The sequence below is a fragment of the Balaenoptera borealis genome, assembly GCF_965194805.1.
Source record: "Balaenoptera borealis genome assembly, chromosome: 7".
Lineage (NCBI taxonomy): Eukaryota > Metazoa > Chordata > Mammalia > Artiodactyla > Balaenopteridae > Balaenoptera > Balaenoptera borealis.
Window position 1 is genome coordinate 55,446,660 of NC_138864.1, and position 14,386 is coordinate 55,461,045.

The following is a 14,386-nucleotide window of genomic DNA, read 5'->3' on the forward strand; positions in this document are numbered from 1 at the left end:
CCACTGCATCTTTTTGAACAAGCAAGAACTTCTATTTTGGTCAAGACACTACCACATCAGGACTAGAGTGTGAAACGGTGTGACCCAGGACAAACCTGCACCAGGCTGCTCTCTGGAATTGAAGTGATGGTTTTAAAGCTTGTTCTCAGCTTATCCAAGCACGCAGGAACGTATTTATCAAAAAGAATTGTTAAATTGGCCTTTTCTGACTGATGATGCCTTCTGTCTATCCAACTGGCCACATACCTGAAAAAGAACACAGAAAAGCTTTTATGGAGCAAGGGGCTTGAAAAGCAAAATTCCACCAACTCAAAAGCTTCCCCCTTCAACACAGCTTGGTCCAACACTTCAGGGACACGTTGAGTGGGTTCATTCTATTTTTCAAATGGCAAATATTTTTAAATGACCCTTTAAAAACTTGTTTTAATGGCCATTTTTACCTTAATGAAAAGAATGTAAAAGAAACTCCTAATAGCACTTAGAAACCCAACATAATAGACGATAAGTAGGCCATTACTGAGCATTTATAAGGAAGTACAGTTTGTCATTTCCTAGAGAACTGAAACTATTTTCAGAGGGTAGGCTTTATTTATGAAAACAGCTTGGGATTTTTCTTGATGAAAACTGGCATCAATTACTTAGTAATGAGAAATCAGTTTCAAATAAAAAGGTGAAAATTCCATAGGGGCTATTTCCAAGTCCCTCCTTGTTCACTGGACTGAAAGTAACTCTAACCTGATAGCTGATAATGTGGTTCCAGTAAGTGGCTCTAAAATGGTATCTCACACTTGGGTACATGTGTATGAATCTGAAGCTTATAAAATGTTACCAATTTTGATACATTCATATCTCTAACATATTAATAAAACACTACTTATCAATAAAATGAAACATGACTTAGTAGCACCCACAGTAGTTTCTGGAAAGAAACTGTATGATATGACATGAAAAACAACTGCTCAAAGAGTTCTCATCAGATAGGAAGCAGTGATCACAAATACATATAGCTGCCACCAGAGACGCAGTGCGACCAGACCCATGACAGCTACACCTTGCTTTAAGCAAATCAGATTTCATATTTTTAATATCAGAAGAAATTAAGGCGAGATGATTATCTTAGAAAAGGCTCCCTTTGATATTCACAAGCCTTCACAATAGGGTTTTATTAAATATTCAACTACCTATATACACTACTGCTAGATTTATAAAATATCTACTGTCAAAACTTTTTCAGGTCCAAGAGGAATGACTTCCAGCTGAAGTCCAGTCGCATGATGGTAACTGAGAGACCACTTCTGGTGCTCCACGAGTTGCATCCAGTGGCGCCATGGTACAACGGAATGCAGGTGTTAGGTAGTGGGAATGAAGGCATGAAGGCCACACCTACCCCTCAGCTACTCAGTTTACTCTTCATAAGCTGGCAGAAGTGGAACCTTAGTATCCAGAGCTTATTGCGGGGGTTGGGGGGGGGCAGGGGAGAGAACTGTTTAGGGAGATGGAGCTCTAAGACTGCCTGGGTCTTTATCCACTTTTTAACTCTGTTACCTTGGGCAAGTCAGTTAACCTCTCTGTGCCTTAAGTTTCTCATCTGTCAATGGAGATGATAATGAAATGTACTTCCTAGGGTTGTTCTGAGCAGCAAACGAGTTCTCATGTATTAAGCGCTTACATTAACACCTGGCATATAACAAATTCTCAATCAGTGCTACTCATTAGCACAGAGTTGGTGGATTTGGGAGAAGTGGGTTCAGATCCTGGCTCGGCCTCTCTGATCATCTCCTAAAGACAGTATGTTCCGTAGGGCTTAAGAGTTGGTAGGCAGTGCCCTGATGCATGTAACAAATTCTACCCCTACTCCCCACCCCTGTCTTTGGTCTCTGTGGGGTCAGAAGGCCGTGCAGGGATAACTAGGAGCTGCAGTGTCAACACAGCCCCAAGAGGGGGAAGTGGTCTTTGCACTTAGGGGACATGTAATAGCTACTTCATTGACCCACGTCGGCAGTAGCCAAAGTCTCAAAGGGAGAGCAGACCAGGCCCACGAGCAAATGATGCTGTTATACCAATTACATCCACAAATAAGAAAGTGAGTTCAATCAAACCAGGAGACGTGGTAAGAGCTGATCCCGACGGGGGGAAAAAAAACAACAAACCAAAATGACCTCTGCTAGAGGTCAACCACACCACACAGTATTGGGAGTAAAAAAAAAAAAAAAAAAAAAAAAAAGTCTGTATTGTTAAATATGGACAGTTTTAAATTTCACGTATAAATTACTGCTAAATTTAGTAAACATTAAAAGACAGCAAATTATCTTCAGCAATGGCAAAAACTGAAGCTATATTTTTGTATTGTTGGCAATTCCTTTCACCTTACTTCGTGTAAAAGTTTCTCATGATTTTTAAAAGATGCTGTAGATTTGAACATGGCCAAATGAAACACACTGCTATCATACAACATACAAGTGAAAATATCATACTTATTTATTCCTTACCTACATAACTGATCACCCACATTGCTGCCCCTGCCTCAGGAAATAGCTACATTATGATGCCTTAATGCATCATCTTAATGCCAACGTCTAGGTCACTAACAGAGAATCTTTGGCTCATCAGTGCTTGCAAATATATGCCATATAAGCAGCTGTGTTGCTCTTCTTCCTTCTCCAGAACTGCTATAGGCACATCACAGGAAGTCTAAAGCCCAGCAGTTTAGAAACTATATAGGTAGCCAAAGTCTTCAGGCTTCTGAAGACTTTTTTTAATTTATTACTCTGTAGTCTGGGGTTGGAATCCTGTCATACAGGATAGCAGGAATTCATCAGAATTCTCCATAGTTTGCCCCTCACAGCTACAGATGGGTTTTCTATTATTCACAGTGGCCTGGAAAATAGCAGAAGTTGAAGGGACCCACAGATAAGGAGTGTACATTGATGATTTCTGAATCTGTATGTTTACACATATAAACAATATCCAAGATGAAAGGATGGGATTGCAGGGGTAGAAAACAACAAGCTTATCCAATGCAGGTGAGAGAATGAGTGAGACAAAGGCAAAAGAATATTTTCAGCTAAATTATTAGAGAAATACAAATCAAAACTACAATGAGGTACCACCTCACACTGGTCAGAATGGCCATAATTAAAAAGTCTACAAATAGGGCTTCCCTGGTGGCGCAGTGGTTGAGAATCTGCCTGCCAATGCAGGAGACACGGGTTCGAGCCCTGGTCTGGGAAGATCCCACACGCCACGGAGCAACTAGGCCCATGAGCCACAATTGCTGAGCCTGCGCGTCTGGAGCCTGTGCTCCGCAACAAGAGAGGCCACGATAGTGAGAGGCCCGCGCACCGCGATGAAGAGTGGCCCCCACTCTCCGCAACTGGAGAAAGCCCTCGCACAGAAACGAAGACCCAACAGAGCCAAAAATAAATAAATAAATAAATAAATAAATAAATAAAAATTAAAAAAAAAAAGATAATATATACTTAAAAAAAAAAAGTCTACAAATAATAAATGTTGGCTAGGATAGGGAGAAAAGGGAACCCTCCTACACTGTTGGTGGGGATGTAAATTGGTGCAGCCACCATGGAAAACAGTATGGAGGTTTCTCAAAAAAACTAAAAGTAGAATTGCCATATGATCCAGCAATCCCACTCCTGGGCATATATCAGGAAAAAAATATAATTCGAAAAAATACATGCACCCCTGTGTTCATAGCAGCACTATTCACAAGAGCGAAGACATGGAAACAACCTAAATTTTCAATGACAGGTGAATGGATAAAGAAGACATGGTATATATATATATACAATGGAATACTACTCAGCTGTTAAAAAAAAGAAAGAAATAATGCCATTTGCAGCAGCAACACAGATGGACCTAGAGATTATTATACTAAGTGAAGTCAGAAAGAGACAAATACCGTATGATATCACTTATATGTGAAATATAAAATATGACACAAATGAACTTATCTATCAATACAAAATAGAAACAGACTCATAGACACAGAGAACAGACTTGTGGTTGCCATGGGGGAGGGATGGATTGGGAGTTTGGGATTGGCAGAGGCAAACTATTATATATATATGTATAACTTAATCACTTTGCTGTATACCTGAAACTAACACAACATTGTAAATCAACTATATTTCAATAAAGTCAATTTTTAAAAAAGGAGTATTTTCAGCTAAAGTAATAGAGAAAGAAGTATGATCTCAAGTTGTGGCTACCAAAAGTTATCTTCCAGGAATCAGACAAAATTCCAGAAATACTCCTGCGTTTTCCTATCATTATGTACAAGCCATGCGATACACAGTTTGGTAGATCTCACTTTCACTTACGCTCACTTTAAATAATTTTCATAATTTAAATAATTATAAATGAATTTAATTCATTACCTGTTTGTTTTTCCCTTTCCGTGCATTTTATTCTTTTCTACTAGAAAAACTTCTCACTGATCATAATCTTCAGAAATTTTCTTCTAACTCCTGCTTTCTCTATTATCTCAAGATCTCAACAGACATATGAACTGTCTAGGATTCTTCCAGTAAACTTACTTAGAACTCAGAATTCAAATAGTATTTGATTTCTAGAGCTAGTCACATAATGATGTGATTTTAAGGATGTTGTTTGATCTCATACCTGTAAAATGTGGACATAAAATTATGCTTTTAAATAGCTCAGTGAATTTTAACAAAAATATTCCAAGTAGCTTAAGCAGTAATGGCACTCTATTTAGTCCCACAGAGATACTGTGAACCCCACAGAGATACTATGAACATAGTATTTCATAATCTCTTCTATCCAAAATATCTTATCAGTTTCCATAATATGAATTAAGAAAATATATTTCCTAACTCTGTTCACTGAAGGGTCTAGAAGCAATGACATACCAGTGGCAATGAGCTCTCCTAGCATCCCTATCTTGGATTCTAAATACCACTCCTTATACAAAAAGCAGTCACTTCCAGCTCCTTAGAGAAATGGGTGAAAGAAGCGTAGGGGAAGAAAAGTCTGAGATGAGCCAGAAGCATCTGCGTTAGCCAGAAAGCAAAGTGCTCAAAGACTTAGGAGAACAAGTACAAAAGAACATGCAAGGGGCTGGCTTGAAGGGGGTCCTGCTGGCAAAATTTAGGGCAACTTGAGCATGCAAAAGAATACTGTTGGCAATGAATCATAACCCACTGAACTAAGACAAAAGAAGCCATGAATAGAAAATGACACTCCTCAAAAAGAAAAAAGGAAGGGGGGAGAGTGAAAAAGAGAGAGCGAAAGGAAGGAAGGGAGGAAGGAGAGTAGAAGGGAAGAAGAGAAAAAGTTCTTTACTAAAAAATGTCACCTAGTATATGGAGACAGAAGGGTTGACCCACTTTGTAACCACCAATGGGTTATTCTTCGAAATGTCTGGCCTGTTCTCTTCAAAACTGTAAATGTCATGAAAGAAAAAGGTGGGTGGATATTTTAGATTAAAGGAGAAAACAGAGATAAGTAGATGCAATGCATGGTCCTTGTTTTGATGCTGGATTTTTTTTAAAAGCTACAGAGGAAATTCCCAGGGTAGCTGGGAAATTTTGAAACATTACTGTTTGTTTTGATAGTATTATATCAAAGATGAATTTCTTAGGTATGTTAATTGAATTATGTTCATATAGGAGAATACCCTAGTTCTTAGGAGAGAGATGCTGAAGTACTTAGGGATGAACTGTCAATGTCTCCAACTTACTTTCAAATAATTCAGCAAAAATAAATAAAAGTAGAAAACATAGGGGACTACCCTGGTGGCGCAGTGGATAAGGCTCTGTGCTTTCAACGCAGGGGGCCCGGGTTCGATCCCTGGCCAGGGAACTAGATGCCACATGCATGCCGCAACCAAGAGTTCACATGCCACGACTAAGGAGCCCACTTGCTGCAACTAAGGAGCCCGCGAGCCACAGCTAAAACCCGGTGCAACCAAATAAATAAATAAATATTAAAAAAATAAAATATATGTCTCTCTCTGCCTGTGAGAGGGAGTGTATGTACAGCCAAAGGAAAGTAAGTTGGGTAAAACCGTAAAAATTGATGACTGCAGGAAAAGAGTGCATAGTTGTACAATGTATACCTACCACCTTTTCAATTTTTCTATATTTTTGAACACTTTCGAATTAAAAAGTCGGGGAAAACTGAGACAGATACTGGTTTGGGAAATTAGGCTGATAACTACATTGATCTCAGAAGGTAATTAGGGATTAAATGAGTCAATACATGTAAAGCTATCACATTTTTAATATTATGACATTAAAGTAAGGTAATAAATTATCCAATAAATATGGAGTTAAAAAATACACCACCCCCAACTTGAAATAGCCACTTTTTGGTAGTTCATGGAAAGTTTCTGGCAGTAGGAGGTAAAAATATAAAAATATCCTTTACAGAAGATTCCCATTATTTTGGATAATGACCTGGATGGACCCTCTGGTCACACATATGAAAATTAAAACCTACCCATTGATCTTAAATTAAAAAAAAACCTCCATGAAAATAAAATCTAATGGTGAAGAGGGGTTTAACTTTCTCAAGAATGTAAACTGGGTGACTCTTTTGCCAAACTGTGACCTTTGACTTACGAGATAAAAGTCTTTCTTTAAATGGGGATTTAGACCGCTTTTGTTAGCACAAATCTCCATATGTTATTAAAACTGAACTACAGAGACCTTGGGAACTGTGAGATTCACTACTGAAATCAGACCACACCAGTGGGGGTGAGGGGTACAAGACTGCCTCTGCTCTCTATATGGGGGAGTCAAGGGGCACTGGAGATTCTCCGTCAGCTAGCCCCCGATCAACAGAAGCATCCTAGGAGATAGTCAAAATCCTAGCTGGGGAAAGGAGCTATTAGCTCAAGAAGAACTCTCCATTTTAGACTTTTAAAAATCACTCCCTCCCCTAGCCAATGAAGGTTTACCTTCACAGAAACCTGGCTATGGCTCTACTTGGCTGCTGAGCTAGAGGATGAGACTTTTAGTAAATAAATCAGTACACAGAAAAGTAGCCTGGAGGAGTGCATGAGTCAGGCATCTGGCAGGGAACAGAGGTCATCCTCAAATTAGGATAATAGAGAAGGATCAATAAAAGGACTATTGGCAAAGGTGTGGGCGGAAGCAGGGAAAATGGACAGTAGAGTGCCACGTCATGGGGTGATGGCTGAGAAATGGTTAGAGCACCCGCGGCCGCAGGGACAAGAGAATGAAGGGCTATCAGAACCTGGAAGCAAAGAATCTCATGGAGAGATTTACGAGGACCTGCTGATGAAGGTCACGGTCATCCTGATGTGCTCCTGCAGGGAGGGAGCCAAGGGAATGAATAGCCTGACTTCACTCTCCTTTCTCCCTCTCATTTCCTGCCAGGGCTCCTCATTGGCCAAACCAACCAGAAGCCAGAGGGCAAGGAGCCCACTGATGTGGTCCACACAGGATGGCCACTGGGGGCACAGAGCAGGGTGGAGGGGTAAAGAGAAGATATCTGACACAAGAAGCATGCCAGGCACCAGCACGTGTTCGTGTCCAGAGCTCAGATGTTTCTACAGCACATAGTGGGAATATGAGAGGGGGTGACAAGGGACCACCAGAATGAATTATGGAAAGTGTAAGCATTTGAAGAGTAAGCAAGTGGGCACAATAAACTTGTTCTAAATCAAAGCATCACCACTGTTCATGTATGCATATTATGTGTATACATACAAACACACAAATGTTCACTAAATGATATACTTATATCTATGTGCTCCATATGAGCTATTATTATTACTTATTCACTTAGTCAACAAATATATGTCTTAACACGTGCAAGGTGTAAACAGGGTAATGTCCAAATAAAAATGACAACTGCATACAGGTGCTAATTTAATGATTTTTAAATTAGCTTAATTAGTTAACTTTAAATTTAATTGCTAACATTTTCTTCAAATAATCAAATACGTTTTTAGCATTCTTAGAAACCTAAGATTAAAAAAAAAAAATATTCACAAAAACAACAAAGAACCCAAACAACTAGATTAAAAAATAGGCAAAGGACTGAAATGGGCATTTCTCCAAAGAAAATATACAAATGGCCAATAAACACATGAAAAGATGCTCAAATGATTAATCATTAGAAAAATGTAAATCAAAACTGGAATGAGATACCATTCCACACCCATTAGGATGGTTATTATAAAAAATAGAGAAAATAACAAGTATTGGTGGGGTCATGCAGAAATTGGAACTCTTGTGCTCTACTGATGGGAATGTAAAATGAAGTAGCTACTAATGCAAAACAGTATGGCGGTTCCTCAAAAAATGTGAAACAGAATTACCATATGATCTAGCTATTCCGCTTGTACATATATGTATCAAAAATAATTGAAAGCTGGGACTCAAAGAGATTATGCCCGTGTTCACAGAAGTATTATTTTCAACAGTCAAAAGGGAGAAGCAGCCCAAGTATCTACAGAAGGATGAATGGATAAACAATATGAGATATATATATCTCGACCCAATGGAATATCATTCAGCCTTTAAAAGGAAGGACATTCTGGCACCTGCTGTAACATGCATGAACTTTGAAGACATTATGCTCAGTGAAATAAGCCCAGCACAAAAAGACAATTACTATATGATTCAATTTATAAGAAGCACCTAGAGTATTCAAATTCATAGAGAGAAAGTAGAAAGGAGGTGGGGATGCTGGGAGGGCTACTGCTTAGTGCATATGGGGCTTCAGTTTGGGAAGATGCAAAAGGTCTGGAGATGGATGGTAATGATGGTTGTACAACAACGTGAATGTACTCAATGCCACTGAACTTTACACTTAAAAATGGTTAAAATGGTAAATTTTACCACAATTAAAATAAAAGCAATACTCACGGATTCCAGCCTAAATCTTGTGGGTTCACGTATAGAATACCAGCCCTGGAAACAGTAGCTGGGGTTGCTGTCCTTAAGTGATGAACCTCGAAGAGCAGCCTCATAGAGGGAGTGAGAGCTATGCGTTCATTGCTGGCCAAGGTCAGCACCTGGACAGAGCAGCACAGCACAAAAGTGGCCATTTCATTAGGCAGCAAAGGCAAGGCTGCTAACTTTCCAAAACAGCACAAAGTCCTTCCCCCAGGAGAAGTGCCAAAGGCTATGAGCTCACTGCCTGAGTTAGAAATTCAGTCTGAATATATATAGGATGGATAAACAACAGGGTCGTACTGGATATCACAGGGAACTATATTCAGTATCCCGTGATAAACCATCATGGAAAAGAATGTGTATATATATATATATATATGCATAACTGACTTTGCTGTACAGCAGTAATTAACACAACATTGTAACTCAACTATCCTTCCATTTAAAAAATGCTGTTTGTTTAAAAAACAAAAACAAATAAAAAACAAACAAACAATGAAATGCAGTCTGAATGAAGATCTCAGTTCATCCTCAGGGGAGCTCGCTGACCCCTGAGGAACAAACTTACCAACATGGACTCACTCATGCCAACCTTTAAATAACTGTGGTAATTATTACTAAATATAAGACCCTTGTTTTAAGAGTTGATTACATAAAAAGGCCTGAATGCCATAAAAAATAAACTTTATTTAGAATATGAACTATCACAATTTTAAATTGTCCTATAGAAACTCATGCAAGTATAAGGATCTTAGACCTGTATTTTATGATAGACAATGTGTTGGTTCAGAAAACAGTAATTACTCTTAGGTTAAGGGGGTTACTACTACTATTCTATAGCAATGACAATTAATGATTTCTCTCTCCTGACCCTAACAGTAGACCTTGTGTTGCTTCAATGGTCTCACAGACCTGTAACTTCACCTTTTGTTTTTGCTGGAAATTCTGGATTAACCATGGCAAAATGCTTAGGAATGCATACTCAAATCTGTAGCTATAGGAACTACTTAATTTCAAGAGCTAAATTTAGCCAATTAACATAGGGCACAAACTCATTCTTTTATTATCCAAGTAGTCCATACTTAAAGAGAAGATATAATAATAATTTACCCCTAGCTCTTAGAAAATGGTAAGATGTGGATGAACTAAATCCTTGGATACATATCTAACTCTCTTTAAAGATGGTTAAATTTATAGGCAAGAAAAAATGTATTCCCTTAAATTCTTTAATAGTGAAATTAAGAGAATTACCAGGAAGGTGCCACATCAAAATAGTAATTACATAAAGAATATCAGGTTAATGCCTGAAACTGGTATTAAAGTCAACAAGTGAATGGAACTCAGTACACTCCAGGTGTTACATTTAAGGTTTAGCACTGAGGTATTACTCACCTTGTTATCGTCCATGACAGTATTTAGTGATTCAATCCACATGGGATCAATATCGCCATCCAGCACTAACCATTTTGGTCCATCATGCCTAAGATTTGCTTGTTCTCGCAGAATGGATGAGAATAGACCTATAAGTTAAGAGTAAGCAATCCTAATGCATAATGGAGTTGAGTGCTATTTATTTCTAAAATAGATTTGTCTTATTTTTACTGGAAGCTCTTTTATTCAGTACGTAAATTTGCTATAAGTTTGTCGCCTCTTTCAGGTGGGCAAACAGCACTACTTTTTGAGCTATCCCTGAGATCTAGACCAATGGGCAAGTTTTACTTCCATGAGAAGGTTCCTTAACTTCTCAGGCTGAGCAACCCCAAATGTCAAATAAAGATGATAGTACCTTCCTTGAAGAACACCTGTGGAGATTAATAGCAGGTGACGTACATGAAACTCAAAACTTACACCAAATGAAAATATTAACCTTTTTCATGCACATATATTCAGTATCTATTTTAGGCCAAATATTAATTTATTCCACCTTTCTCCATTTTTCTATAACATTATTCAAGAGAGATCATTATAAAGCTAAAGTATTCAGAAGTGCAATACATTTCTTTGGGAAATGTGTTCACTGGCATTATAATAAGTTATCATTATCTCACAAGATGTAAAGATAGAAACATTTAAAATCCAGAGTCCTTTTTGCTAAGTATTATGCATGTTTCATGGCACATTTAATAGTTGCTGACTGTTCAAAACTCAAGTATATAATACTATGGTGAAAAAAACTGTTTTGAGGCAGGTATGTGGAAGGTTTTGTTTCCTCTGTGAAGGATTTTGTGCAAAGATAAGTGATAGTCTATAGTAGAACCTGCTACCATAATTCATAAAAAAGCCAGCAACCTTTTCTAATGGACACTAATTTGAAAGGCTTCTACATATTTTCAGCATAAACGGATATTATTCCCTTTCTGCCACAGTCTTTAAAAAAAAAAAAAAGAAAGCCTAAGAGAGCAAATTTTGACTGTCCCACAAATTAAGGAAGCAGGGTGTACATGATACTAGGATGGAGAATGACGAGGTCTGCTCCTTTGATAGGGTCATCAGGGAAGTCTTCTCTGATGCAATATTTGACCAGACATTCCAGTAACATAAGGGAACAAGCCATGCAGGTATCTCCAGTGTTGCAGATGGTGGGAATACCAAGTGCAAAGGCCCGTGACAGGAAGATGCTTGGCGGGTTCAGAGAAGAGCAAGGAGGCCCGAGTGTACGTGTAAGTGAAAGGCAGAGAATAGGAAATGAGATCAGAGATGGGGAAGAGGGACTCAATCACATAGAACCTTGTAGGCCTTGGATAAAGGCTGGATTCTAACGGTGATGAAACACACTGGAAACTGCAAGCAGAGAACTAACATTCTGAAGACCGCCCTCTGTCTGCTGCATGGAAAATGAATTAACGGAGACCCGTGAGGTGCGACACCGCAAATACAGGCAAGAGGTGCTGGTGGCTTGGACTCATGTGGGAGCTGCAGAGAAGGTGAGAAGTACTGGAATACAATACGTATGTTAAAGGTAAGTAAGGCCTATAGCGTTTGCTGTGAGGTTAAATGTAGGGTGTGAATGTGGGAAAGGACTCAAGGATGATGTCTAGATTAGTGCATTTACGGAAATGAGAATGTTAAAAGTGATTTTAACAAAGGAATCTGCTTGTCCACAAAAGCTTTCAGGGCAAGAAACATGTCCCACTGACTTTTGCCCTGGAACCTAGAATAGCACATGCCTGAAACTCAGTATCTTGTATCAGGTACTTTATAAATGTTCCCTGAGGCATTGGTGTTGACTTCTCTGCTGGTTTACAGAGAGCCCTGACATAACTGATGGGGGATAAAATACACAGCTCTGAGCACAAATCTGCTGAATGCTAATCGACCACTTAATCAAATCTAGTTTTAATTTATAGGTTATAAATGCTGTTGTGAGCTGCTGTATTTCCAATAACGCCAACCCATAAACAGTAAATCTACAACCATGACTAAAATTGGCTTGAACTGAGAAATGATTTTCTGGATTAAAAAAAAAAAGAAAATTTTAGCACTTCAAAAGGGGAAATACTACTTGCCATCTTTCCATTCTCGGGTAGCATGATGTATGAAACCAAAGAGTTCATCTGTTGTCACAGCTTTGGGGTTTAAGTCATTCCAAATGGGTTTCTGTTTCATGTTAACATATGTTCGGTTCAGTGTTCTCAAAATCTGAAAAAGAAAGAAGGAAAAACGCTAAGAAAATTAATACTAATGTAAGCCAAATGGGAAGCAAAAGATTTCTGAAGGGTTTTCCTTAGGCATTATATGTTCCTAGATATTCTGTGTATATTGAAAATGGGAAAAAATTTACATGTGCATATTTTCATTCACATCTTGAAAAATTTAATCCCACAATCCCTGAGGATCAGTTCACCTGATTCTGTCAAGAGAAAGTCACTATCAACTGAGATTTTTAACCATGTGTGCAAAGTAAAGGACTATATGTAAATGTGCTCCTGTACATGTTATTAAAATCCACTCTGCCTGTATTATTTAGATTGTTCTTAAAATTTAGCCTGCATCCAAAGTGCTTAGAGGGTATTAAAACAGACTAATGGACCCGATCTCAGAGTTTCTAATTTAGCAGGTCTTGCGCAGGACTGATTTGAGTTCTAAGAAGGTCCCAGGTGATGCTTAGGATGCTGGTCTAGACATGCTTTGAGACCTAGCGACCTAGAACAATAGTTCTCAAGAGGAGATCATCTTGACTTGGGGGAAGAGGACGTGCTACTGGGCATCTCGTGGGCAGAGGCCAGGGGTGCTGCTCAACATCCTGCAGTGAAAGAGCAGCCCCCAGGACAAAGAGTTACCTGGTACAGATGTCAATAGTGCTGAGGTTGAGAAGCCCTGTTCTAGGTAACTGAGAAAAAGAAGCCTTGGTGATAAGAATTCACAGGATAGGACCCCTCTGGAGGGTCCAGTGGTTAAGACTCTGCGCTTCCACTGCAGGGGCACAGGTTCTATCCCTGGTTGGGGAACTAAGATCCCGCATGCCGCACAGCACGGCCAATAAGGAAACAAAGATAAAAAATAAATTTAAAAAGTGTAAAAAATTAAATAAAAGGAATTCTCAGGATAGGTGCTTAATACATGTCTATTTAATTAATCGACACTTTAACCCAAATATCCGCCCAACTATCCTTTCTGCTTTCTCTGAAAAGCCATGGCTTTTATTTTAGATATAATCATCCTGATCTCCTCTCACAGGGGTTTAAAGGACTGATAAACAATTGCCAAATACTTTAGAATAATCAGTTGCTAAATAACATGGCCCAAGCTTTGGTGCTCCAGCTCTATAAGCTTAAGCAAAGGTTGAATAGAATGGAATCAATGAAGACTAGATGAAAGAAATTGAATGTCTTAGAAATATTAAGCTTCTATTTTTAGAAACCATTAATCTACTGAAAATTATAGAATTCAGTTTTATCCTTCCTTGCACCATGCCTCACATCTGAAACTTACTTTAACAAAATAATTACAGGTCTATCAGTTATCTACTTTACAATTTCAATGATTACATTTTTCAGTAGAAAAAGCCCTATACAGGGCTTCCTTTTACACGTATTCCACTTTGGGTTCTGACCTAAATACTGGCAAGTTCTATAGACACCCATGCTCTAAAGTCTCATATGCCCATTCTGCTTATTTTTAGTTGCTGGTTACTAAATATGTTTATACCCAAGCACCCTCAGTTAAAATGCATGCAGTTCTGCATATACTGTCTGCCAAGCAAGAAAATAAGTATGTTGCCAGGACTGTCAGTAAGACCAAACAAAATCAAGCAGTGAACTAAAAATGGGGATAATAACACCCATGGCCTATCATCGTTGTGCAGAGTAAATCACACATAATGCACCTAGCGGAGTACATAATAAGTACTTCAAAAATGTGGTTTTTGCTTCCTCCCTTTCTTTTCAAGTTTTGTTTTGGCCCTATAGAGGGCTATATTTCTGGGGGAGTATTGAAGAAAACTATTTGGGTTTTTCTTAATCATATGGGGAGGAGAC

The 14,386-nt window shown here is 38.6% G+C and overlaps 1 protein-coding gene and 1 long non-coding RNA gene across 4 annotated transcripts in view; one reads left to right on the forward strand and one right to left on the reverse strand.

The window, feature by feature from the left end:
• Positions 1–14,386, forward strand: part of LOC309631856 — a 916,236-nt gene that overhangs the window by 321,706 nt on the left and 580,144 nt on the right. The gene's annotated exons all lie outside the window — the stretch shown is intronic.
• DNAH11 (dynein axonemal heavy chain 11) overlaps positions 1–14,386 on the reverse strand; it is a 318,101-nt gene that overhangs the window by 153,019 nt on the left and 150,696 nt on the right. For all 3 annotated transcript variants that reach the window (XM_082398151.1, XM_082398152.1, XM_082398153.1), the window contains exons 40-43: positions 12,416–12,548; positions 10,302–10,429; positions 8,880–9,028; positions 96–246 (exon numbers count right to left, since the gene is read on the reverse strand). In XM_082398151.1, the coding sequence (XP_082254277.1) occupies positions 96–246; positions 8,880–9,028; positions 10,302–10,429; positions 12,416–12,548 (561 nt within the window). The remainder of the gene's footprint in view (positions 1–95; positions 247–8,879; positions 9,029–10,301; positions 10,430–12,415; positions 12,549–14,386) is intronic.